Source organism: Sylvia atricapilla, chromosome 1 (genome assembly GCF_009819655.1).
Source record: "Sylvia atricapilla isolate bSylAtr1 chromosome 1, bSylAtr1.pri, whole genome shotgun sequence".
Taxonomy (NCBI): Eukaryota; Metazoa; Chordata; class Aves; order Passeriformes; family Sylviidae; genus Sylvia; species Sylvia atricapilla.
This window is the reverse complement of record NC_089140.1, coordinates 57368375-57394000: the sequence shown is the minus strand read 5'-3', so window position 1 is coordinate 57394000 and position 25626 is coordinate 57368375. Positions and strand designations below refer to the sequence as shown.

Genomic DNA, 25626 nt, shown 5'->3' with positions numbered 1-25626 from the left:
TATTTTCAGCAGATGAAAAAAAAGATAAAATCACCCCCCTCAAAATTATAGGATAAAACCTATATTGTGCTTCTATAACAAGATTTCTATAACTGTATACCTATTATTAGTTCAAATTCTAATGCCTATTTTTTAACTAAACACAGGATAGGAATAACTTCAAGAGATGCAATAAACAGAATAATGTACAACCTACTTTTTCCCACTGCAGATATGACAATCATAACGAAATAGCCTCAAAACTCAGTTTTTAGACCAGACTACAAATCCATTCAACTTTACTGTTCTGCTGGATTTCAGCCAAATAAGAACTGTCAGGAATGTAAATGAAAGTTCATGGATTCAAGGCTCTTGCCACAATGCAACCTCCTCTAATGAGCTAACAGTTTACAAAATTCCCTCACCCACGAGTAAGGCTGGAAGGAGCCACAGTGGGTCATCTGATCCCACCTCCCTGCTCACGCAGAGTCATGCCAGAGTATATTGCACAGGACTGTGTCCAGACAGTTCTTAAATAGCTCCAGCGAGGGAGAGTCCACCACCACTCTCGGCAATCTGTTCCAGTGCAGTCACTTGCACAGTAAAGAACAACTCCTTCATATTCATGTGAAACTTCCTGTGCATCAGTTTCTGCCCACTGCTTCTTGTCCTGTTGGTTGCCGCCACTAACAACAGCACAGGTCCATTATCTTAGCACATCCACTTTGGTTACTTAAATACACTGACAAGCTTCCCTCTCAGTCATCTCATCTTAAAACTGAGCAGGCCCAGTTCCCTCAGCCTTTCATCATAAGAGGGATGCTCCAATCCCTTTATCATCTTCGTAGCCTTCCACTATGAGAGATCTGGAACCTCCAGAGGCTTCATGTCTCTCATTTACTGAGGAGTCCAGAAATGGACACAGCAGTCCAAATGTGGCCCTCACCAGGGCTGAGCAGAGGGGCAGAATCACGTCCCTTGACTGCTGGCAATGCTCTCCCTCCTAACTCAAACCAGGATTACAGTCTTCTTGGCCACAAGCGCATACCACTAGGGACACCATTAGTTACAGTCATCCAACTACACTCCGCCACTGATCATGATCCTCTGGGACTTGCCAGTCAGCCACTTCTCAATCCACCTCACTGTCCAGTTCTTGACTTCGCCCATAAGAATGCTGCAAGAAACAGTGTCAAAAGCCTTTCATGGATCCACTGCTGCTTCTTGTATTAGTTTGATTAGAATCCAGCTTTTAACTTATGGTTTTCCTTCTAGTCTCAGCATCAACTTCACCACCTTTTAAACAGCACCCCAATGACACTGCGTTACCACCATAAGCAAACATGAACCTCAGAAAAGAAAACCAGACACCATCAAGAAAACAATTGTGAAACCTGACAACAGTTTCATATTAACCAACTTCTAATGGAGAAATTGATCAAAATCTGGAGAGTCTCTTCATACTAGTGTCCATCACATTTATTCCCTTTATGGTTCATATTATGCCTTAAATTCGTCAGGTAATTACATACTTGAAAATTTGCATGACTCCTAATGTACTACTGAGATTTTAAAACAAAAAATATCCCTAGTGGAAATCATAGATCTGATGGTTCACTGCAGTCTTATAAACTTCCCTTGTTATGTAACCCTCAAATTTTAAAATTTGTTCCTCAAAAGCCTATTACTTCTCCCAAATTAATATCCCCTTATCTCCATCCATCAGCTCTGCAAATACTAATTATGATTTTTCTCATCAAGAACATTTTATTAGGCTAGTTCAAATTCAAACATTTATCTTAGATTCTGCTTCTTGAAGTTATATAGTCTAATAACCTGACCACTTTTTGCAGTCATCTCAGTTTAACAGACAAACTTTCCCCCTAGTTTTAAACCAAGCAAAAGAAATATATACCACATAGATATTTCACAGAAGAGCCATTAATAAGTCCTATTAATATAACCTAGGATTATGTAATACTAGGAGTTGAATGTGACTTACTTATCTCTTAATATAACACCTTCTATACAGGCACCAAACAACACTATACAGGAGAGATCTGTTACTGAGACTGAAGGAAGAATATTCTCTAAAACATCACATAAAGGAAACCCCACCATTTTTTACCAAGGTATGAAATGAAGATGTCCATGAAAATGAAGTATTATTTCCTGGTTGCTTTTTTGTTTGCTTGTTTTAGTTCTTCCCTGTTATGATTTTTTTAATATGTTCTTTATGACTGTATTTGATTCATAGCAATTTGTGAAGTATTGGAAGTAGCCAGTTCATATACCATGCAAGAGAACAGGTATTTCAGCAAGCACTTGTGTACTCTAGGTTTTGAAGGACCGACAACTTCTCTTGCTGGTTGTTTGTTTTAAGATCTGGTTCTACTGAGTATGACAATCTGCCAACTGAAGCCTAATGCTAAAATCTTTGGATCACTCAAATAAAAGGATCAACTATACCTTGGAATTGAAGCACTAATATAAAATATATATTTGTTGATAAAATTTTATATGTTTAATAATATTTATAAATATTGATAATTTATAAATATTTCTATATAATTATTTAATTTATACTTTATAAATATATTTTATATTATGAATAATCTTATTTATATTTTAAACAAATATAACTTAATTCTTTTATGTTTAGATTTCATTCATTTTATACTCAGGGAACTCTAATGACTTTCCAGTGAAAAACCAGTTATACCTGGAGAATTTACAAAATGTAGACAAGAAAAAGAGTCACAGGATAAAGGATACAAATAAAAGATGTAGTTGCAATAGCCAAAATTGTTCCAGTAGGAATAGATTTCTGAGCATCCTTTAGATCTCCAGATCTGTTTGAACCTGCCATAATACCTTAAAAAGAGACAAAATTTATGTCATAAAAACAATAACTCCATGATAAGAACTAATAGAATAAGAACATCTAATTTTAAGCCAAATTTAACTTGAAGATTACCAATGGAGCAGGCTACAGTAGTATATTATAATCCCGCACAAATCCTCAATTTTTATCTTAATTTTATTCAGAAATCTGTGTTACTAACCACTTGAATAAGCAAATCCTCAGAATCATTCTTGAAATGAAGAAATACAAGGAGCAGCAATTTTGCTACTGGGGATGGATGTTATGAATTAATAGGGACTTAGCAATTTTAGCTAGTGTGACCTAATGCACTAACTTTCTACTAAACAGACATCATAATACCAAGTAAATGTAAGCAAGCAAATCAATAAACTGACAAATAAAATCTTAGAAGCAAAAGAGAAAGGAGCAGGCAAGAAAAAGAATGGTTAGAAAAATCACATATACGCATGCACGGGACTCTGAAAAGAGAACAGAATTATTTTGTAGCACATACTGTGACAGGAGGGAAAGAAACCCATACAGTAACTAATTCTGCCATCTCTCCTAGAATTGACTTGACCACTAGAAGCAAAAACGTGGAAGCTAATGTCAAGATGTTCCAGTGCAAAAACATTGTCAAACTCCATGGAATTAAACATTAACCATGGTTCAGATATGATGAAATGTTGGTAAGAGTCTAAAGTAAAGAAATGGGAGCAAAGAGGTTCAAACAGTGAATGCAAAAAGAAGCATGCACTGCATAATAAGCTAACAAATAGTGCTGTGACTTCTTATTGGAATTCTATTCTGTTACTTGACATTAAAATTACTTCAGTTGGGACTTTTGAAGAAAAATATGTCTTTTTTTTTCAGTCAAGTGTGACCTGAGGAAAATGAAATACAACTAGTCTAAGCTTGACAAAAAAGTCTACACAGTTAATGTGGCAAAATAATATTGGACATGTAAACAAATCCCAGACAGTTAACCAGGCAGCTTAGACACCAGAAGAATCATTTTAATGATTAATTTTAATAATTGTAATACTAAACTGTTCTCTCATGCCTTTGAAGAATAAAGTGTTATAAAGGTATGCACCTTTTTTTGAATAAGCATTTAGTAACACAAGGGTTTTGCTTTCTTTGTAGACATAGAAATGGCCCTTAAAAAGATTTCTTATTTTTATCCTATAACCTCCAAAAGTCACCAGCCATGATCTATCTCTCCCTAGCACCAGAAGGTTTTAAGTACACAACCTTGGACACGGAATCTAGGAACAGCAGGAATCACCTATAAGATTGGTGAAAATGAAGAATTTTCAAATAAAAGTTCTTTTTTTCCAGATATAGGTACACATCCTCACATAAGAAAAATAGTTGTGCCTACCTGTCACAGATGGGAAATAAATCCCTACAAGCATTGTGAAGTAGGTCATGATGTCTGTAAAAACATAAGGAAGTCCACCCATTTTTGACTCTTCTGATCCAGCAACTGATGGCTGATCTTTTTTCTCAACTATTGATCCTTTCTCTGAATAGGCACTCCAGAGATTATCTACATGATGAGGGAAAAAACAAGTTAGTGTCATCTCTCTATTTCAGGATGTTAACTAGTGAGAATGCAATAATCCTAGGAATCAGATGCCTTTTTCTTATACAAAAATCATTACATTTCCCAGTATGATTACTACCAACTGTAACTGGTAGGCATTCCAGTCCATGCCAGTAAAAATGCAGTAGTGAGATGTCCTGCAAAATTTTCTTTTTTTAAAAAAGAAAATATAGTTATAGAATTAAATTCTAACATATTTGTAGAATGTACTTACATTGCACAGGCACACAGATGTACTATTGTGAAAAAATAACAAAATTTATCTCTTGGTTCAAGGAATCTTAGTATATACTAATACTTCTTGTTCTTGTATTTTGAGGAATAGTATGAAAAAGAAATGCCACTTAACAGTAATTTGAGTTCTTTGAGACCTCCTGTACAGAACAATGCTGGATAACAGTTCAGGATTCAGCTGTTCATGGCATAAGATTTCCATATGGTGACAAAAGCAGGGTAACCAGACTCCAGAAGATCACTGATAAGCAAAAAATTCCAGCAGAATATGGCGCAAATTCCCCAGCAAACTAAGCATGTTTGTTTGAAGACTGATAGGTCAAAGAGCCATAAGTGATAAGATTGTTATCACACTAATACTTATTTCAAAATGAGACAAATTGTCCTATCATATGTGAGAAAAGAAAGTGGATACTCCCCTGGCCTGTTAAGAAGGCAAAGGATTTTATAGCAAGGAAATAAACAATTCCCATGGACTGCCAGGATGATTGCATAGCAGATTTTCAGAGATCCTGAACAACTTCAGGGAATTTAAGTACAGCCTTTATAATAGCAAAAAGTAACCTTGAGCACAGTAGAAGTAGAAGATGGACTTTGAACCCTAAGTGGCCAAAGACAGGGTACTGATACCCAGATTTTTAACAAAAATCTTACAATCGGCAAGCATATAGGGAAGTATGCATGAGAAGCAGAAGAAAAAGCAGAGCAAAGATTAAAAGTAAGTGTTACTTCCTAAGGAATGCTATGTGTATTACTACAATAAAATGAAGACATGTAACAGACTGATCTAGGGATATGACTGAAATCATAAGAAGAGTTAATTGAACAAGAGAATTTTAAATTTCAGGAATTTTAGCAGAGATTTGATGAGTGATGTAAAATAAGACTAGATCTCCAAATTAGCACATATCCATATTAGCACATGTCATGAAACATAAGAAAATCCAAAAATCAGTTTGAATTGCCAATCAAAAACACTTAAACTCTTAATAAGCACTGAACAGTTTGTGTCCTTTATTCAGTATGACACAGGAGTGACAATGACCTGAGCACTGCAATGCATACAACTTAATTGTGGAACTGTGCGTGCCAGCGCAAGCACGTAAAATCAGCTTACATATTTTGTAAAATAGAAATCACTTTCTCATTTCATAACATGTCACACAGAGCTTTCCTATGCTCATTTTCCCAAAAGTGATAATCCAAGTGGACTTGAAAGCTATGGTGAGAAATGAATAACTTTTCAGAAAAGTCCAAACATTTGGCCCTTCTAGGACCATTCCTTGATTGCTAAGGCTCCTCTAGTAGCTAATATTTAGGATACATACAAAAGAACTGGCACAATGTATCAGACCAACATGCTATCAACATCGGAACAATGTTGATTGAAGCTATTTGCAGAACTGTATCATTTTTGTTAGGATTATAGGCATATAATATTATATAAAGTCAGCCACTTGCAGAATGATTTATTATTGTTAGGACAACATTCACAGAAGGTATATAAGAGATGAATACTTACTGTATATGACTGCCCAAAAAATAGTGTAAGGACTCAGAACACTTCCTTAGACACCCAGTCATGGCATCTGAATATTCCCAGTCATAGCTCAAGAAACTTTAATGTGCAGAGCCTGCCGCTGCAAAATCCTCACACAATGCAGAACATACATCAAATGGAAGAAAACTCTCCTTGAGAAATCTCTACCACGAGAGCTCAAGCTTACACTAGGAATCAGAATGTGTGCTCACATTCAGCAAGTAAGACACCTAATTTTAGCATTAGGTGTAACTAGGATAGTGAAATGCTTTGTTATGGAGTAGTTCTTGCTCAGAGAAATGTTAATCAGTGAAAAGAAGCAGAGCACATATTTTCAAAAGCAGGAAAAGCAGTACTCAGCCTGAAATCTCCAAGAACAATGAAAGACCTGAGGTTGACATGAAATAGTATTGATAACCACAGACAAATGGAAGGCAAATTCTTTCATTTAAAAGTGTTTCAGGGAGACAAAGAAACTAAAGACTCATGAGTAGCATTTGGACATGAACAGTTGATAGCAACAATAGCAGTTGAGGCAAGAAACATGGGAGTTACCTTTGAGTTCTAACAACACTTAGTATTTATTCACAGTTTTTCTTGAGTTTTGAAAAACTGGGGAAGCCTCAACATTTTTTTTTAAAGAAAATTGTTGGAAGTATTCAAATTCCTTGAGGGAAACACAAATGAAGGCAATGCACTTGGATCAGTCTGTCTGCATTTCCCACATTTTTAAAACATCCCTCACCCAAGGAAGCTATGGCAGACATTAGATAAGAGGAAATCTCACATGGATAAAAAAACAGTTCAAAGACAGAAAACAATAGGTAAAAGTAAATGGAAATACAGCTTCGTAATGCAGCAGTCACCAGTAAGTTTCTGCAAGAATGACCATCAGGATGTAAACAGTGCTATCCAGTACACTCAAACTGCCCAAAAGTAAGAGCTAGCACCAAGATGAGGGCCTGCTGGCAATTCTCAGTTAATTCAAAGTTGTAGAAGGAAAAACAACTGCAACGAACTAAAAACAAACAAACAAAACCCAACAAAACAAAACAAAACAACTCCCCACCAAAACAACAAAAAACAAAAAACTTATCACATTCAGTGAGTAAACATAATGGAACTGATGGAATTCACTATTGATAAGCAAATAAGCAAAGAGCAGTGAATACTGGAAGGCAGGTCTCTCACACTGAGCTTTCAGCAGACTCCTGATCTTTAGAGATCCCAGCAATATTTGAGAATAAATTAGCAAAATATACTTTTATACAGGACTGCTTGTTCAATGAAACATTAAACAGTGAATGGAACAAAAGTACATCTTTCCAAAAGAAAAAAAATAGTACTGAGCCTGAAACCTCCAAAAAGCAAAAAAAAAAATTTAAATCTTACAGGCTAGCAAAAATTATAACATACAGCTGACTTCTGGGCTGGGGCATGAAATGCAAAATTATTTATGAAAAATTGTAGATATGCATAGGGTAAATTATAAAATTCAGAGAACAAACTCTAAGTTTGTTTCTTGTAACATGCAAATAATTTCATTTTTCTTGTAACAAGCAAATAATTTCATTTTTCACTGAGAATTTTTTAAGAAACACAAATTTAGATTCAGAGAAGCGTACGTTTCATTTAGTATCTTTTAATTTATTTGTACAGTTTATATGTGATATTTTAAACTGGAGTACTATGGCAGTAGTGATGGTCTAGGGTACCTATGTAGCATATTTATATAAATAAACTTTATTTTAAGGGAACACAAAGGAGAGGTATCAGAGTACCCACTTCATTCCCAGAAATATTATTTGTGTGTGTACAATACAAATTATTACACATTTAAGATGAATTAAGATGCAATTTGAATTCCAAGCTGCCACAACCACAAAAATCTGTAGAGAAAAAAATCTATACACTTTGTAGACTGCTATTCTTGAATTCAATCACTTGAACAATCCACAGAACTTCATTCTCATAGCACCACCTGTGAACTGCAAACAAGTTCTCCCTCAGGAGAGTTTGAAAATGTATTCATGAATGACTTATTGAAATGTGTGTTTCGCATACACATTAAAAAAAAGTGATAAACACTTTACTATCTTTTTGATCGAACAACGGCTTTTGAAAGAGTACCTATAAAACTCTAATTACCTCCAAATTAAAGCACTTGATATTAAGATTCTAAAATCAGATGAAAATTTTATAGGAAGAAGTATGCTCAAGGTAGCAATCTTTCACACAGATTAGGGGTAAAGAAACAGTGGCAGACTGGACCACTATATTACTGACCAGCCACTGGGCAAATTAATAATGTCCAAAACTTTCAAATCACTATGCTTTTCAACTTACCAGTCAGAACTCCACTCATTATTCCTGGAATTCCTTGAATTTCTGTTACATTATTGAGACTAAAGTAGTCATCACATGTAGCATTAAGCAAAGAACTATCACAGAACAGACGCCACAAAGGTGTAGTCTTTGTTTCATTATTGCTTTCAGTAAATTTGGCACAGACATCAAAGCTGCGTTTTGACAATGTACGGTTTCCAAGGAGACAGATACTATAAACAAGAAAAATAAAATCAGTGTTCCTTCAATACAAGGCCATGAATTAAGCCATTTGTTTGTCAATTAGACTTCTTCAGAAACCTCTTATTTACACCATCTCTCTTAAGGCCTGTATTACATCTACCCAATCCACAGTTTCTACATCTAACACTATGATCAACAGTCTTTAAAATATGGATCAAATATTTCTACTTTATGGTACTGGCAGCTATTTTGCCTTCTGATTTGTTCTTTAGAAAGTAAAATCAATTAAGTCAGTTTGACTACTAAAAAACAGCGATCATGATGCATTCAGTCCTAAAAAAAAAGAAGTTAAATTAAGTAATACTTTATAAACTTAATTAAAAGGTAAGTCTGATGAAGAAAATATGAAAGTAAGATTAAGCAATAAATCATGCCCTTCCCTTTCTAGCAATGAAAAAATTTACATGATCCTCAAAAATACAATCCAAAAGGTAGGAAATAAGCCAGGAAAGTTAAACAGTGAAATTTAACAACAGTGATGGGAGTACAAATTAAAGAATTCTGCATTAGGAAGCAAATTATTTCTTTCAGGAACGAAAAAAATTAGAAAAGTCTGAACAGTTGTCAAAAGTAAATTCCTACTAGCACAGAATATTAAGGATCTTTGTTTTTTTATTTCTTTGTTAAACTGTACAGAAGATGTTTAGGCATTCAGGCTTTCTTAAAAATGGAATGATATATATCTATGACGACAAAAGAAAGGACATCAAATAAAACATGCATATTAGGCAGATAAAGCACTGTAGCTTCAAGGTATTGCATCACACGGAAATTGAGCAGATTTAACAGAAAACTGTTGGTAGAGATCATCCTGTTACGTGCCTTGCTTTTTTTCCTTCTTAATTGCTACTGATTTGATGACTCAATAGCAGCAGTTTGTTATTTTGAGGCAGACTCTAAATGTAAACCATTGCATTTAGTGGAAAATGAACTCTTTTTATATTTTTCCCTCCAATACAATAATATTACAGTAGCAGCCATATATAAAGTTTCCAGGAACTTGGTAATAAGTCTTACCTATGCTACATATCCACAAACTCTCTTTTACCTATACAGGTGACAAAAAGATATTACTATTTCCCCACTGGAAGTTACTGTAAGAAACACAAGTTTTATTCAGAAATATGTTGTCATTTTACATGTTACATGTAAAATCATGTTACAAAACAGTCCACAAGTACTGCTCTAATGCTCAATTTGTAATGTAATTACCAACACTTCAAAGTAATATTGAATTTGTAACAATCATACAGCAAAGGATAACTCTCATTATGAAGTGCCATGTAAGACTGAAGTTCAGCCTATTCTGATCATGTCTTAAGCAATAAAATTTTGTTTCCTCTTTCAACATAAAAAGATGCACAAAAATGCAACTCACATAACTGGATAAACTAAAATGTAACTAATAACTGGAATAAAGAAGTAATCTTATTGAGCTAAGAATTAAGCACATTGTGGACCTTGAGAAGCAATGTGTCATGTACAACAACAATAAAATTTTATTTTATTAATGGGAAAGCCTTTGCAAACACAAGTGGATTTAAACACTTCAATGTTTCAATTATAAACAGGGAGAAATGGAAGTTTCTAAATAAGTTTTCTTCATAACACAGAAAGTTTAAAAGTATAGTTTTTTCATAACTATGGTTCATAGCTCCAGTGGTTTTTTTTTACCTTTTAACTTTATTCTATAGGTTTTCAGTTTAAATCTTTAGATAAAGCAGTTACATTTACTGTCCAGCAAAACCCACCTTCTTGCTCCTTAGGTGTGGATGGAATAACAGCTAGTAATTTTAAGCACCAAAGAACATTTTCTAGAGTTATCTTACGACAAATGAGAGAGGTTCAGACATATAACTCAGAATAACAAATGAGCACATCAATATTTAAACTACATAAACCTACCACTGAAGCCAATGTCATTGTATTTTGGAACTTAGCTTAAAACTTGAAATGGTTACAGTAGCTATTCCATCCACACACTTTTTTTTTTTTCTTTTAAATAACCCATACAACTTTGATATTGCACTTACGGAAAGTCAGGTGGGTCAAAAGCAGTCTTAATAACTCCAGCATATATCGCAATGATAGAAAGAATCACACAGGCAAGAAAGACCAGTGCAAGTTTGTTGACATACTTTACTCCCACAAAAACTACTATGGCCATCAGAATGATAATACATGTTCCATAGACTCTCATGTTATTCAGCATAGCCTGTGTTTCTTCACCAACATCTTCCACTTTAAATATAGCAGCACTTGGAGAAATATAGGTCTGCAAGAGATATGGCAAACTATCATACATATAATAATGAACATTTTAAATCATTTACTTGCATGCAAAATCTAATTTTCTATACCAAGTTTGTTTTCACAAATTAGTTTAGACATATAATTTGGCATTTAGAAATTGTAGAGATAAGAGGAAGGAAAAGGCTAGAGTGAAGAAGAACAAGTTTTGAGAAAATGATACAGGTTTTGCTCTGGCTCCTTCTCTCCTGTTAAAGAGCTTCCACTCCTCAAATTCTTGTGTCTGCCAAATGGGAAAAACCACCAAGCAACTTGGCAGGGAAAGGAAGTAGCACAGAACAATAATTAAAAAAACCCACCTCAAACCATAAACCAGACTTCCACTGATTGAACCAAAATATGAAGAATCAAAGAAAAGCATAATAAACTAAAAATGTTTTCAGTACTATAAACCGTATACTATAATTCATAAAATTTTGATCTAAAGTTGCAACAGCAACACTAATTTTACACTAAGATTAGTGTAAAAAGCTTAGTGGCGCTAAAACAGACATTTTAAACTACTGCGATTTCAATCAAGATTCTCTTACAGATCTCTCCTTCTTAAATTCTGGTGTGTTCTTCTGGAAAAGAATTTGGAAGCTGTTTATAGCACTTTATAGACAAACTGATCTGTAGTTCTGAGACACTGGTGTACTACACTACATAACAATATCTATATTCCTTCTTCTAGCACCCCTAAAAAAACTCCTCTCTGCTCCGCTACTAGGGCTTGAATATAAGGGCTTGAGGCAACTCTAGTCCCTCAAAAACCTGCTAAAATTACTATTTTTCAATAACATAATTTTGAAAAGTAGGAAGAAACTTTGAACATGAGGCTCCATGACACATTCATAAGCAAAATCCAAAATAGACATAGACAATTATTTACCAGAATTTTCTTAGATTAAATTTAAGTTTAGTAAACTAATATTTACTAGAATGCTGGAAGAGATAAAAACTGTCACATCATCATGGAAGAAAAAGAAAGCAAACTAAAAAGTTATTACAGACAGAGTATATATTGTTAGAAAACTCTACAGTGTGACATTGCAGAAGTTTCAGGGTCTGTATGGAGGTACTCCAGAGGATTTTCTTGTGGATTTTGTTGCCCTGTGTTCACAGCCTTTGCCAGGGAAAAACTCAGGCAGATGACTGATTTCTGCTTCCCCAAATAATTCATGCTCCAGTGGAGGAAACAAAAAGCAATACTCATGGCTTGTGGCTATGTCAGGGGTCTATTCTGAGGTCTTTGTCAAATATCCTGGGCAGTATTTTACTTCAGATCCTGTAGCTGAACCCTGTACATTTTTATTAGCAACACAAGCCCAGCATTACTCTCTAAGAGAGAGAACAAAGCACCAAATTCAATCCACAATTCAATATGTGCTCATGTTACTACTATAGATCAAGACCAGATAACAAGCCAGATCAGATCACTCAAGCAAGCATTAGTGAAGATTAGTGAAGAATCTCTAATTAAAATTTTAAAAAGCCTAGATTCAATTACATGGATCATAGTAAGTAATGAGAAAGAATTCTGAAGTATCTCCTGTGCATATCTTCAGTTTCTGATATGATGACCAATTATTGGCCCCTCCTGAATGAAGCAAAGCCATAGTAGCCGGGCCATCGCCATACAGGCAGCTTTCCACAGCATCTTTGTAAATATATGAAACTTCAAAGGCAGTAGTTTGGAAATGAGGGATAGATTATTGCCTCATCAGAGATATGCCCTTCATGTTCTTCACAACTTTTCATTGCACAGCAGTGAGTTACCCTGGTAATGTCTGCCTGATCTAGGCTTGCAGACTATCATTTGGAAAGAGAAGATTTCAGCTTGGTTCCTACATTAAGCAGAATAAATATACATCAAATGGTGTATAATTTATTTTTGTATTACTGATAAGAATTTAACTTTCTCAAATAGTCACAAGTAGAGTAAGAATAAATATCAACATCCTGAAAACATAGTATTCATTAAAACATTAACGATCATCTAACTAGAATGCATTTTAGACCATTAAGAACATTCATCGGCAATATCCCCAAACAGCCCAAATATATTTAGTCTTAACAGAAACTACTACTTACCAACAGAATTTCAATGGTACCAAGAATGTACATTGCTCCTGCAAAGGTTGTGCCCAAGTAGAAACAAAGTCCCACTGCTCCACCAAACTCTGGCCCTAAAGATCTTGAAATCATGTAGTAAGAGCCTCCAGCTGTGAAATTAACAAAACAAAAATCTCCATACCTTCAGATTAAGGATGGCGGTAGAGAACAAAAATGTGAATATCAACATAATCGAGATAACCGCTACATGTGTCTCCACTGACATGCTCATGCCAAGACTATAATTAATCAATGTCTATACCATCCAGGCAGTTAGAATGCACATTTCAAGATTAGTATCGCCGTGTGCATTTTCTGTGGAACAGAAAGTGAAGACCAAAGAACGAAGAGGAAAAATTCCACAAGCTAAACAGAAGTAAATTAGAAAAGGATATACAAGTATAAAGAGATGCAAATGAATTTTCAGCTTCTAACCTTAAGCTGTTCCCATCAAACAGTAAATTTCCAAAATATCTGCTTTATGAGACAAGGACAAAACAGAGTATTTTCTACTGATTCTTTTTATTTTTGTATGTGAAACCATTGCCACTTCCACTAGAGATCACATTTTTTTAGCACTGTTTAAAGGTGTTGGTAGGAATTGCTTTTTCTTGTCCACTTATATATGAGCAGAGTGGTTCAAACAGTGAATACAAAGGGATGCTTCCACTTCATAATAAACTAACAAACAGTGCTGTGACTTCTTATTGGAGCTCTATTCTGTTACTTGATATTACAATTACTTCACTTTGACTCTCAGTTCTTCAATTCTTCTCACTCTTACTTCCCGTAAGTATGCATCATCTTTCTTTAAGCCAGAAACTACACCACCACCACCCAATTTCCATTACACCATTTGCCTTTTAATAAGGCTCTAAATTTCAAGCATTTTATCTCTTTCTTTTAAAATGTCAACCAACTCCCTCAAGGCAAACTCTTCTCTCTGGTTCTCTTTTCCTCTACTGTTAAACACACTGTATTTGTCCCGCTAGTGAGAAGAAGGAGACAATAGAAAGGATGTGTGTAATCCTAAATAACATACATCAATGTGCAGAGTTTGAAGCTGTTTTTCATAGAATCCTTAAGGTTGGAAAAGACCTCCAAAATCATTCATTAAGTCCTATCATTGACCTAACACTACCAGGTAGACCACTACACCCTGTCCCTAAGCACCACACCTACTTGATTTTTTAACACTTCCAAGGATGGTGATTCCACCATTCGTCTGCACAGCCTGCTCCACAGGCTTCAGCGTTCTCAATACAAATAAAGGAGAAACTAACAAAGATATTATGCTGCATCACAAATCCTTTTACTAAATACAATGCTTTTGCATAGAAAGGCAAAAGAAAGGATCCTGCTGCTCAGGTCTCCTTCAATCCCAGGTTCTTATCCGTGCTTTTTGCCTTCTCTACATATTGCAGGACAAGCAACATTTCTCTAAGAAACTGGCACCAACAACAAAAAAGTGAAAATTAAGACCTGCCTCACATAAGAGCTGCAGGCTTCAAAGTCTGTGACAGATGTTAAACAAAATCTTTATAATGAACTTTAAAAATATGAAGGGGAAAAGAGCAGAATCTTTTAGTTATTTGCACACTGATTTGAATAATTCCATTTTATTATAAAACACAAGTATTTTAAACAAAATTGTCTATTGTATTTTTATTTCATATATGGCATTGTATCCATGAAATACAATTACAGTACAATTATTCTACATCCTACACAAATTCTAGCCTTTACTTTTGCCCAACAACTTCAGTTAAAGTTCATTAGGTAAATTGCTCAGAGTTCATACCAATGCCTGAACACCAGAACTATCATTTATTGTCCTAAGAAACTGAAAAGGGTAAGAGCTTCAAGGGCTGATTTTGCAACTTTAAAAAAATCCTCTTACTTTATGAAGCCGAATCAATTTATCCATCTATCCTTAAAATTTAAGGAGGTGGGCAAAACCTAGAGCATTTATATAGAAAAATATTTCTGACATGAGACCAGTTACTGTTCTTGCAGAAAACAAGCTAACTAATTCCAGTGTTTAGATGGAATGTAGGCAAATTTGGGAGAGAAAAAAGTAGTAGCCTTGTAAAGATATTCGCTTTGTGTAAAGACCAGGCTCTATTAATTCAAATGATAACATCTTATCTTGGATTAAAACAGGATCAAATGAATAATGACAAAGATGTGCTGCCGATTGTAATTCCTAGAAAGCCCAGTTAAAGACTGCATCTCTCATAAAAAAGTTATTTACAAAATCAATTAAAAGAAAATATGCATTTGCCACAAAAGCATTACTTATGATATTTGAGTACTATAAGAATTTCTTATCCCAGATTTAAACTTCCATCATTTGAGAATTTGCCATATAAGATAAAATTCTTCATTACCTGGAACTACACCATTTGTTGCTATAGCACTCATTGAAATTGCAGTTAGCATAGTCTGTGAAAAGATGAAATAGAGGAAATAAAAAAATATTAGTTTTTTTGATTTTTTTTTTAAGACTGGGCATAACAGTAACCACATGGAACTATTTCTTTTTTAACCAAGATGCTTATTTTAGGATATCCATGCAACTCAAGTACTCAACTTTTCGGCAGAAGATTTAGTTAACTTAGATATTCAACACAGTCTTTAAAAAAGAACTAGAAGAATACAGACTACAAGTTAAACAATACATTGAATAGTATTTTCATTATTCCAATTAAAAAGTAGTGAAAACTAATTGTAACATTGTTATGATAACATTTAGAAGTGGCTAAAAAATTACTTATTCTAAAAAATTACTTTATGGATGCAATGCTGTAGTTTGATTTGTAGTTTATTATTCTGTTTGTTCTGAAGCTGTAAAAAGCAGAACAGTTCAGATCTCAAAGTAAATAATGAAATATTTGCTAAAGGCCAATTTAATAAAACTTGTAATACTTCCAACAAAAGCTTACTTGGACCAACTCAAAAGAATGTCCATACAGGTTAGACTGACATGTGACACTCACTGCTTAAATATATAACCCATTTCTCTCAGTTCAACCATACTGGTTAAATACCAGTACAATTTAACCAATATGATGAAATATGCTTATTTCCTCCCGATACTCATTTATTAGAAGATATCAATACCCTTCCAACAGCAGATTTGGCCAAGAGTTTAAAAAAGAAGTATAAATAAGTTTACAGAAGTTTAAAATAAGTTTAACGTACACAAGCACAACACATGAACACAATGATGAAAGACTCAAGAACTCCAGCTGTTCCTACAATCCATGTTAAACGCAGGAAGAGGATGACTCCCAAGATGTTTTGCAAACAGGGAAGATAAACGCCAATAAAAGTGCCCATTTGTGGACCCTGGAAACAAAGTGAGAACATAATTCCTTTGCACTAAAAAATTTAAATTCATAAGAACTTTATTCCACAAACACTTATCACAAATGCTCCACAAACAAATAGCAAGTGAAATTGAATGGTAGCTTCACAGTGTTCAGCTTCGCAAATATTCATATTCTATTTATGAAGAAAAATTCCTGAAAAGAGAGAAAACTATTTCTGATAGCAAACTCTCTTGTTCCACAGGAATTAGGATGAAATCTTGATAGAGATAGGATGGCCCTTAATCTGTTGATTATAACACTTCACAAACTTTTTTCTGAAATACCAGTTACAGGCTAATGTTACAGGCTGAAGATAAATTACTGCTATAATAAAATTTCATTTATATTCTTCAAAATTTGATCACAAATTGTCACACAGCTTGCATAAAAAATTATATCCAATACTATTTTCAATTTTTAGAAAAGACAAGAGAAGGTATTAAGACAGAGCAAGAAGTAATGCAGCGCTGACTACAATTTCTTTTTTCAAAAACTGTAAAACTTGCCACAACACAGTATATGTGTACTTTTTATTTACTAGTGATCATCATACATCAAGACACAAAATCATTCAAGCTTCATCACTACAGTTTCAGCCTACTACACTTATGAAGAGAAATTGGGCTTTGAAATACTCTAGTTAGAATCAACAGTTTTACACAGTAGCTTTCCAGTTACATAAGATGGTCTCAAACCACAACATGGGCTGTGATAAATGGCTATCAATTTAAATAAATAAGCAAGCATTGATGCTTTAGAAGTTATCAAAATTACTAAGAAAATACTACATTTCCAAGTACTTATAAGGAAACATAGAATGCCATTTAGACTGTATTTTTTTTATTTTTAGCATCTTGGGCAATATCCATGTGCAGCATCAACACTACTGTCTCAATCACACCATTAAAAATGCTACTCTGACAGGCTACTACTTAACTATCACATGTCAGAAATAAAATTAATAATAATAAATAAAATAAGACACATACATAATAACTGTGTTATCAGGCCACCACATGGCGCATAAACAAGACCAAATGCAAATGAGGAGAGAGTGTTCATTTGGCTAGTCAGCTCCAGAGAGAGTAATACCGTGCTGCATTGACAAAAACCTCTATGCAGCAGCTGAATGGACAACAGGGTTCACACTAAGGAAAGTGTGGGAAGATCACTGTTACTTTTCTCACACCTGAAGTTTATCTTTAGATGAGATGAAACAAATATAGCCCAAGCACAACTAGACAAACAAAGAAAGCACACTCATGAATGAATGCAGGATAAGCAAAAAGTTAAACAAACAGCTGGACTTTATTCCTGACCTTTGCCCACTCTCCTAGTACCAACTTCAACTCAAAATCTCCCTTCCAGTCAAATGAGCTGCCCTTCTTAGCGTATTTTCAAAAATGTTTTTATCTCTGTCCTTTCTGCTCTATGCTCATTTTCCTTTTATTCATTCGCACGCATTTCTCCTCTTTTCTTTATAGCTCAGCATATAAATTCTGTAGCAGCACCCCTTCTCTGACACAAAGATAGATGACTCCCAGCACTGTCCATTCCTAGCACCTACCTTAATTTTCTTACTTTCAGTCACCATGCTCACCATCCCTCTCTTGCCTATAAGTTCTTATACTCTGTCAGGTCACGTGCTTTGATTCAAGCATTCTCCTTCCAAAACAACCCCTGCTGACAGAGGCATCAATCCAACATGCCACTGCAGACTCCAACTGTAGCACGCATTCTACTTCTACAGATACAGAGATGCACACTTTGGGTATCCAGTAGAGAGACAACCTTTGATGAATTCAGTCAAGCAAGAAGTGTGTTTAGCAATGTGTCAAGCAGAGTATATGCCTTCCATTCTCCCAAGTATAATATTTTTGATTGTTTGCAACAAAGTGTTTTCTTGTAATGTATCCATTAAGTTTTAAAAATACTTATTCCAACACACAAAACCAAGACAGCTACTCGAAAAAACTACTACCATATTAAAAGGTGCAAATATGCTTATAGGTTTAAAAGAGTGACCTGTTTCATCTCAAATTTGCCTTAACATAACTACCTAAAAAATTAGGCAGTTAAAATATATTAATAAACTTGCAGAAAGTCCTACTGTACTCTCACTAGAGGTAGTAACAGGTATGGATGCTTGCACAAGTTCACAAGGAAGAAGAAAAGAAAGGAAGAAAAAACTGAGTATACTCCATGTTTCAGATCCTAGCTTTGCATATGTTTTACCTAGGAGCTTTACAGCAAAGTCTTGCTAAAATACGCTAACAAAAACATCAAATTAACACAAGTCCTGCTGCAAATGCTTCCTTTCTAAACATGGTATTGCAAATCTTACTCCTGTTTTTAGGTGTCCACATATTCTCTTTACAGGTTGAAAAATGCACCTCTTATAGCTAGCTTTATAGCTTTGTCTTGATAGATTATTAGAAACCTAAATACCTTGACTTCCTTTCGTTTGCTGTCTTCATCTGCTTCATGTTCCACCACTCCTTGAGTCAGATTAGTATAGTTTGCTAGTTTATTCAGAAGAGATGACACCATGGGGTTACTATCCATTTCTTCCTGTTGGGTTTTGAAGAATACTGCATTTATTAAATAGATTTTTTTTAAGTCATCATTTTGTGATATGACTTCAAACACATACTCAACAGGTCAGCCCTTATTCAGCCAAATAAAAAAATTAGCATGACAAAATACCAGTCAGCTTTCAACCAACAAGAAAGTTCTATTCTTTCTAGAAGTTTAACTCTACATGGCTATGTTGCACCATTTCGTTCATATTTTTATACTATCTCACAATATGCAACTTGAATGTAAGAAAAACCTACAGAAAGGCCCCTGTAATTTTAAAAATCTATTTTTTATCACAACACAGTCTTTAGTGGATTGTACTGGTAGGGTTTCTTCAGCATCTTGCTTGTGTTTAGAGTGACTACAAATGATTTCTCAAGCACTAAAATACTTAAGTATTTCTCTGAAGTCTACCGCTGCAGGCTTACATATTTTATCTTACACCAGGCATACTACTTCCAAAATGTTAACTTGTTGAAAATATATACAATATATAATATATAATATATAATTGCACATATGTAATAGCACCTGACACAGAAGTCAGCTCATTTTTCTTTAGCCAATTATCTGCTACAAAACAAAAAATGCTAAAACAAATAATAAAATCCCGAAGAATATACAACACAAGAGTTCCAAGAAAAATGGATCCAAGATAATTCTATTAAATACAAAAAATTGAACACTGGAAAGAAGACAAGAGATCAGGCTGACAAACACAGACAAGAAGTAACGTAACTCTGCCTGGGAGATTAGGTAATGATAATGGTCATAACAGTCAAACTTCTTTTTAACAGTTTATACAACTCTAACATCTGAAAACAGGAGAAAAACAAGATCATAGGAAATTTACTCTGAAACATACATAGCCTCAAAAAAGATTTACCACAACTACACAGTGGTAATGAAGTCACTAGAAGGCTCTCAACGTGATACTGTTAACAGCAATGTCTATAATCTGAGATATGTAAAAGTAATGGGTTTATATCAGCTAACTTAATGTAAGCCATGACTCAAAATAACAGATTTCGGACATAAAGCAGCTATGGCCAAATTATCAACACTGAGGAATACAGCTAATTTGAATGACATAAAGTTTTGGAAATGGCTTTATGAAATAGATCTTGAAGGAGAGAAATTCAATAACAGAACTTTAATATCATTGTTCCTGTCAAAAAACACTAAGATACTGCACACATGTCAAAAAGAGAATCAATGATCAACATTACTTCAATCCTTAGCATAATTTTCTCTAAAACAGCAAAAAATAGTAAATATACATTATTTGGGTCATGCACAGAGTAAGATGAAAGACCATGTCCTCGGTGCAAAGATATTGAAAGGAAGAAGGGAGAAACATAAGAGAACAAGAAAACATTGAGAAGAATACAACAACAAGGTGGCCAAACCCTGTTGGAAGCACCTTTTGTTAACAGCAAGCATCAGAACAAGACCAGTTGATGCTGCTAGGGCAGAACAACTAAGGTTTTTACTAGAAATACTACCTAATTGCAAAAGTGGCCCTTAAAAGTACTAAATTAATATACTTTTATCACTAATTGATTCCAATCATTCAGTTGATTAAAAAGGTATGAAACATCTATTATCAAGATATTTATATATTTACATTAGAAATATATTATGGATTCATATTACATATTATATTTATATTATACTTATTTATATATTTATATTTACATTAGAAATTGCTATGGTGTGCTCTACACTGTAGTTGGACAATACAACTAAGTCATGGCTTATAAGTTTGTTTTATAGCTTTGCTGCTTTACAAAAAGTCTGTAATTCCCCTACTGAAAAAATTATTTTGCCAACCCTTTTAAAACTGAATACTGCTGTCTTAAAACAAATAGATTTAATTTCTAGCAGCTTTCTCTAACAATGTCTAAATCCTAGCCCAAAAGAAATTAAATGTATGAAGACTTCTTTCATATCTTCACGTTAATGCACACCAATATTTACTGTTTTTACCTATACATCATTCAAATCCACTGAAATGGAATTTTAGCAGGAATCAAACTCTGACAAAATTACTAAAACTCATTTCTCCCCCACTACATTTTAAGACAAAAAGAAAGCAGGTGTTTGCTCATCTCCATTAAAGGTAAAATAAGTTTTTGGAGTATTTAACTTACCTCAAAGAGAGCCATATTCTTTCCTTCATACATGTTTCCTCTGCCCAATTCTGCACTGTGAATAAATGGACTATTTTCCCTGGCAATCCCATCTCCTAGTGGAATAGTAACACAATTAAAACAAGAAGGAAAAAAAAAAAGCAAAGAAAAGAAAAAGAGAGATACATTATACCATAAAAGGAATACTCCAAGGCTCTGGTTTAAGAACTGGTTCTAAATAACACCATAGGTGGCTGCAAACCCAATTTTCATCTCAGACATGTGGATGTTAAACATTTAAGGAAATTCAGTTTCATTTAATAGTCTAATCTTCACATAGTGCTCCATCTCTTAACTCTTATTCTTTCACACATATACTGATTTCTCCCCTACCCTTTCTAGTTTCCCTAAAAACACTTGATAATTGCATGTCACATAAAGGTTTTGGTTATAGAATAAAATAAGCCCACAGCCAACCTTTTCATTACTTTACTGACTCCCTCAAAACATCTCCAGTAGTTGAGGCAGGAATTTATGAAATACAATGCAAAAGGAATTATTTTGCAAAGGTTGTGGGGACCCTTCGATGACATGCTATACTTAATCTATTCTTTATTAAAATATAAATTCCATTAACCTGTAGCTCTACTGGCCTGCTCTGGCACACCTCTCAAAAATACAGCATTACTTTCACTGCCTTTCAGCCCATGAACTACAAAAACTATTACATACTGATAATGTCACAACATCAGCATTTCCAAATAATCTCAAGTCCTTGCCTGTGGCACTTTGCCTGTCCACCCTTTTACCCTTGTATTCACAGATTACAGCAACAGCACCTACACAGTCTCTTCAGTACAGAACTGAAGAATAGTTGGGAAATAGTTGTAGTCTTTTCCTGTCTCCTCCCTCTGCTCCCGACAAGACACTTATCCTCACATAAAATCCCAGAGGAAAGCACTGGAAAATGTGTACACTAGCCTCAGCACAACATATCTTGGTTGTAAAACAGACAGAAATAAATCTCAGTCCCTAAAACATAAGAGGAACTGTGGATTTCTCACCACTGATTTCCTATCACTCTCCACAGTATCACTATACTTGTTGGTATCATGACATAGAAACCACATACGATCATAACAGACAGAAGATAACAACTGTTCTAAACATTAGGGCTCTAAAATTAGCTCCTCAGTCCAGAAAAGAAATGGTGATTAATTCACACATCCAATATATCTCCTTCTATCCATATCCTCCAACTTTCATTTTTCTGTTTCTCTACAGTTTATATTTGGTCTCCCACTAATTTCAAGTCCTACAGCCTGGTTAGGTGCCCCTCCTCCAACAAAGGTTAATGGAAGGCCAGCAGAAGGAATACTATGAGCACATAAGAATCTCCCTCACGAACTAACACCTTGAGATGTTTCACAGTATACTGACCATGTTGGTTTTGCACAAGATTATCTGAAAAATTGGCATTTATCCTTTAACGGGCTCCACCGTACTTAGAGAAAGGTTCAATTAGCTTTTTCACAGACAACAAAAAGCAACTCTGTCCTGAAACAAATACACCCTGATTCCTCTTATCATTTTGCTAAAGCCTATGAGCACTAGGACTTCTTGCTTAAGACACAGCATTTTCTTTCCAAGATTTTTGGAACATTGTTTTTCTTTTAGGTCCATTCCTGAAATCACCCCATTGTTTCTGCTGAAGTTTTTATAAACCATTCCTTAAAAGGTGCATTCCAAGTTAAAAAAAAAAAAAAAGGTTGCTTGATTTCAGTGTAGCTGAGCCCACACTTCTATCAACTTTCTCACCAACTGACAGCTGGTACCTGTAATTATTAACTAAATATTACTACTCCTTTCAGGGTATTTCCAAACCCTTCAGAAAGGATTACTCCTCAAAAAGTGAGCTGGGAAGTTTCAATTATTGTTTTCCATTCATACAGAATACAATGCAACTGAATTATTCCTTCAGTGGGTCCCACTAGAGTAATCTAAACACCAAAAGGGTAGCAAAAAAATTAAAGTGAATCAGTATTCATAATTTTGAGGTTAAAGACTATAGTTTTGTCTAGCCAGGTCTGAATGTAACAATCAGTATCTCAGCACTACACAGGAAGTATTTTAAAGTGTAGGCAGGAGAATGTTTGTATTTCTAAACAGTTACTTGGCTTTGCTCCACTAGAAAAAAGTTCAGAGCACAGTATCTCTAACAAATCTGTCTTGTTAAATGCACCTAACAGGCTTCAAACTGAAAAATGCAGAACTTAGGATCTAAAGAATAAGGAACTTTTTTCAGTGCTTACAACCAATACTCTGCCTATTACAAAGCTTTCTAACTATAGTCTTCAAAACAGTCTGGTAGTGACATACTGCAATAAAGTTCTGTTTCTCAAATACAGCTCTCTCTTTATATTCATGTATGTTTCGCACAGCATTTTGATAGATAATGCTGATCATGTCAAATATTATTTTAGCTTCACTTGAAAGATAATCAGTGTTGAAAAAGTGACCACAAAGGCAAACTGAAAAGTACTCTGTCATCTGCAGTTTGCTGACTACTTCTACAATTATCATAAAATCATTAGAACCATAGAATCATAAAAGCATTAAGGTTGGAAAAAAGCCCTAAGACCAGGTCCAAACTTTGACTAAACACTACCATGCCAACTTAACATAGCACTAAGTGCAACATCCAGTCATTTCTTGAACACCCCTAGGGATGGTGGCTCTATCACTTTATTGGCAGTTCATTCTAACGTTTAATCACATTTTCAGTAAAAAAATTCTTCCTCGTGTCAAACCTGAGCCTCCTCTGGTGCAGCTTGAGTCCATTTCCTCTAGCCGTATTGCCAGTTGCCCGAGAAAAGAGGCCAACCCTCACCTTGCTACAACTCCTTCCAGGTAGTTATACAGAGTGATAAGGGACCCCCAGAGATTCCTCTTCTTCAGGCCGAGTGGCTCCAGCTTCCTCACGCACTTCTCATCAGACTTGTGTTCCAGACCTTTCACTAGTTTCATTGCCCTTCTCTGGACACAGTTTGCAACTCAATGTCTTTCTTGAAGAGAGGGGCCCAAAACTGGACACAGAGGTGTGGCCTTAACAGTGCGAAGTACAGAGCGACAATCTTTTCCCTGGTCCTGCTGGCCACAATATTTTCAATAGAGGCCAGGATGCCATTGACCTGCTTGTCTACCTGGGCACACTGCTGGCTCATATCCAACGAGCTGCTAACCTGCACTCCAGGGTCCTATTTTGATGAGCCAATTTCAAGTCACTCTCCTCCCAGCCTGTACAGTTGCATGGGGTTGTTGTACATGACCTGGTGCTTTGCCTTATTGAAGCTTATACATGTACCACAGTGGCTAACCTCCAGTTGTCTGGAACCTCCCCACTTTATCAGGACTAACAAGAATGATAAGAGAACAGCTTGGCAAGCTCTTCTGCCAGCTCTCCCAGTACACTGTGGTGGGTCCCATCCAGCCCCATATACTTTAGAGTGCTTAAGTGGCTCACTGGATCACTGACTACTTTTTCTAGATTACAGGGGGTCAGTTTTGCTCCCCATCTCTCTCTACCAGCTCTGGGGGCTGGTTGCCATGGGGATGACTGGTCTTTCTGTTAAAGACTGAGGCTAAGAAGGGCCTCAGACTTCCTCATCCTTTTTTACAATGTTATCTTTCACATCCAATAAAGAACAGATTTTTCTTGGTCCTCTTTTTATTGTTAATATGTTTATAAAAACACCTATGAACACTTTTTAGTCTCATTACTGCTGTAAACAAAATCACCTTCATTTCAAATTAAAAAACATCATCTTTTGAAGTATGCTTATTTAATATGTTTAGATACACAGTGAGTCTTATTAATATGTAAATCAAATTGACATGTATTACATCATTTAGTAGAAAGAACTAGTTTCAGAATCTCAAGACACAGACAACATCTATGGTGAAATTACCCAAACAAACTATCTTAATCTTTAGCTCATCCTTTCTTCAAAACAAGATTCAACATAAAAGAAATTATTTATTAGAAAAGCAGAACTAAAAGATAGGATTAACACTTTTCACAAATGCTGTAAATCTTGCCCCTCATGCATCAAGTAGACAATAGAAAAAGCTTATTTCAGTTACTCCTACTAAGGTATCATGGAACACAAAAGGAATAATGACTTCATTTTACTAGTAATTCTAAAGCCATCTATGGTTTATATTAACCCTATGTTGTGGTTTCACATTTGCCAAATTTTATTTATCAACTAGGAGATAGGACTTTGGGAGAAAAGGGCAAAACAGGTACAACTTAAAAG

The 25626-nt window shown here is 34.9% G+C and overlaps 1 protein-coding gene across 2 annotated transcripts in view; it reads right to left on the bottom strand.

Moving 5' to 3' along the window:
• The window catches only part of SLC12A7 (solute carrier family 12 member 7), a 65979-nt gene that overhangs the window by 30773 nt on the left and 9580 nt on the right, over nucleotides 1-25626 (bottom strand). For both annotated transcript variants that reach the window (XM_066323360.1, XM_066323358.1), the window contains exons 2-11: nucleotides 21329-21423; nucleotides 19044-19166; nucleotides 16426-16572; nucleotides 15612-15666; nucleotides 13201-13331; nucleotides 10851-11092; nucleotides 8575-8786; nucleotides 4230-4397; nucleotides 2755-2853; nucleotides 1982-2039 (exon numbers count right to left, since the gene is read on the bottom strand). In XM_066323360.1, the coding sequence (XP_066179457.1) occupies nucleotides 1982-2039; nucleotides 2755-2853; nucleotides 4230-4397; nucleotides 8575-8786; nucleotides 10851-11092; nucleotides 13201-13331; nucleotides 15612-15666; nucleotides 16426-16572; nucleotides 19044-19166; nucleotides 21329-21423 (1330 nt within the window). The remainder of the gene's footprint in view (nucleotides 1-1981; nucleotides 2040-2754; nucleotides 2854-4229; nucleotides 4398-8574; nucleotides 8787-10850; nucleotides 11093-13200; nucleotides 13332-15611; nucleotides 15667-16425; nucleotides 16573-19043; nucleotides 19167-21328; nucleotides 21424-25626) is intronic.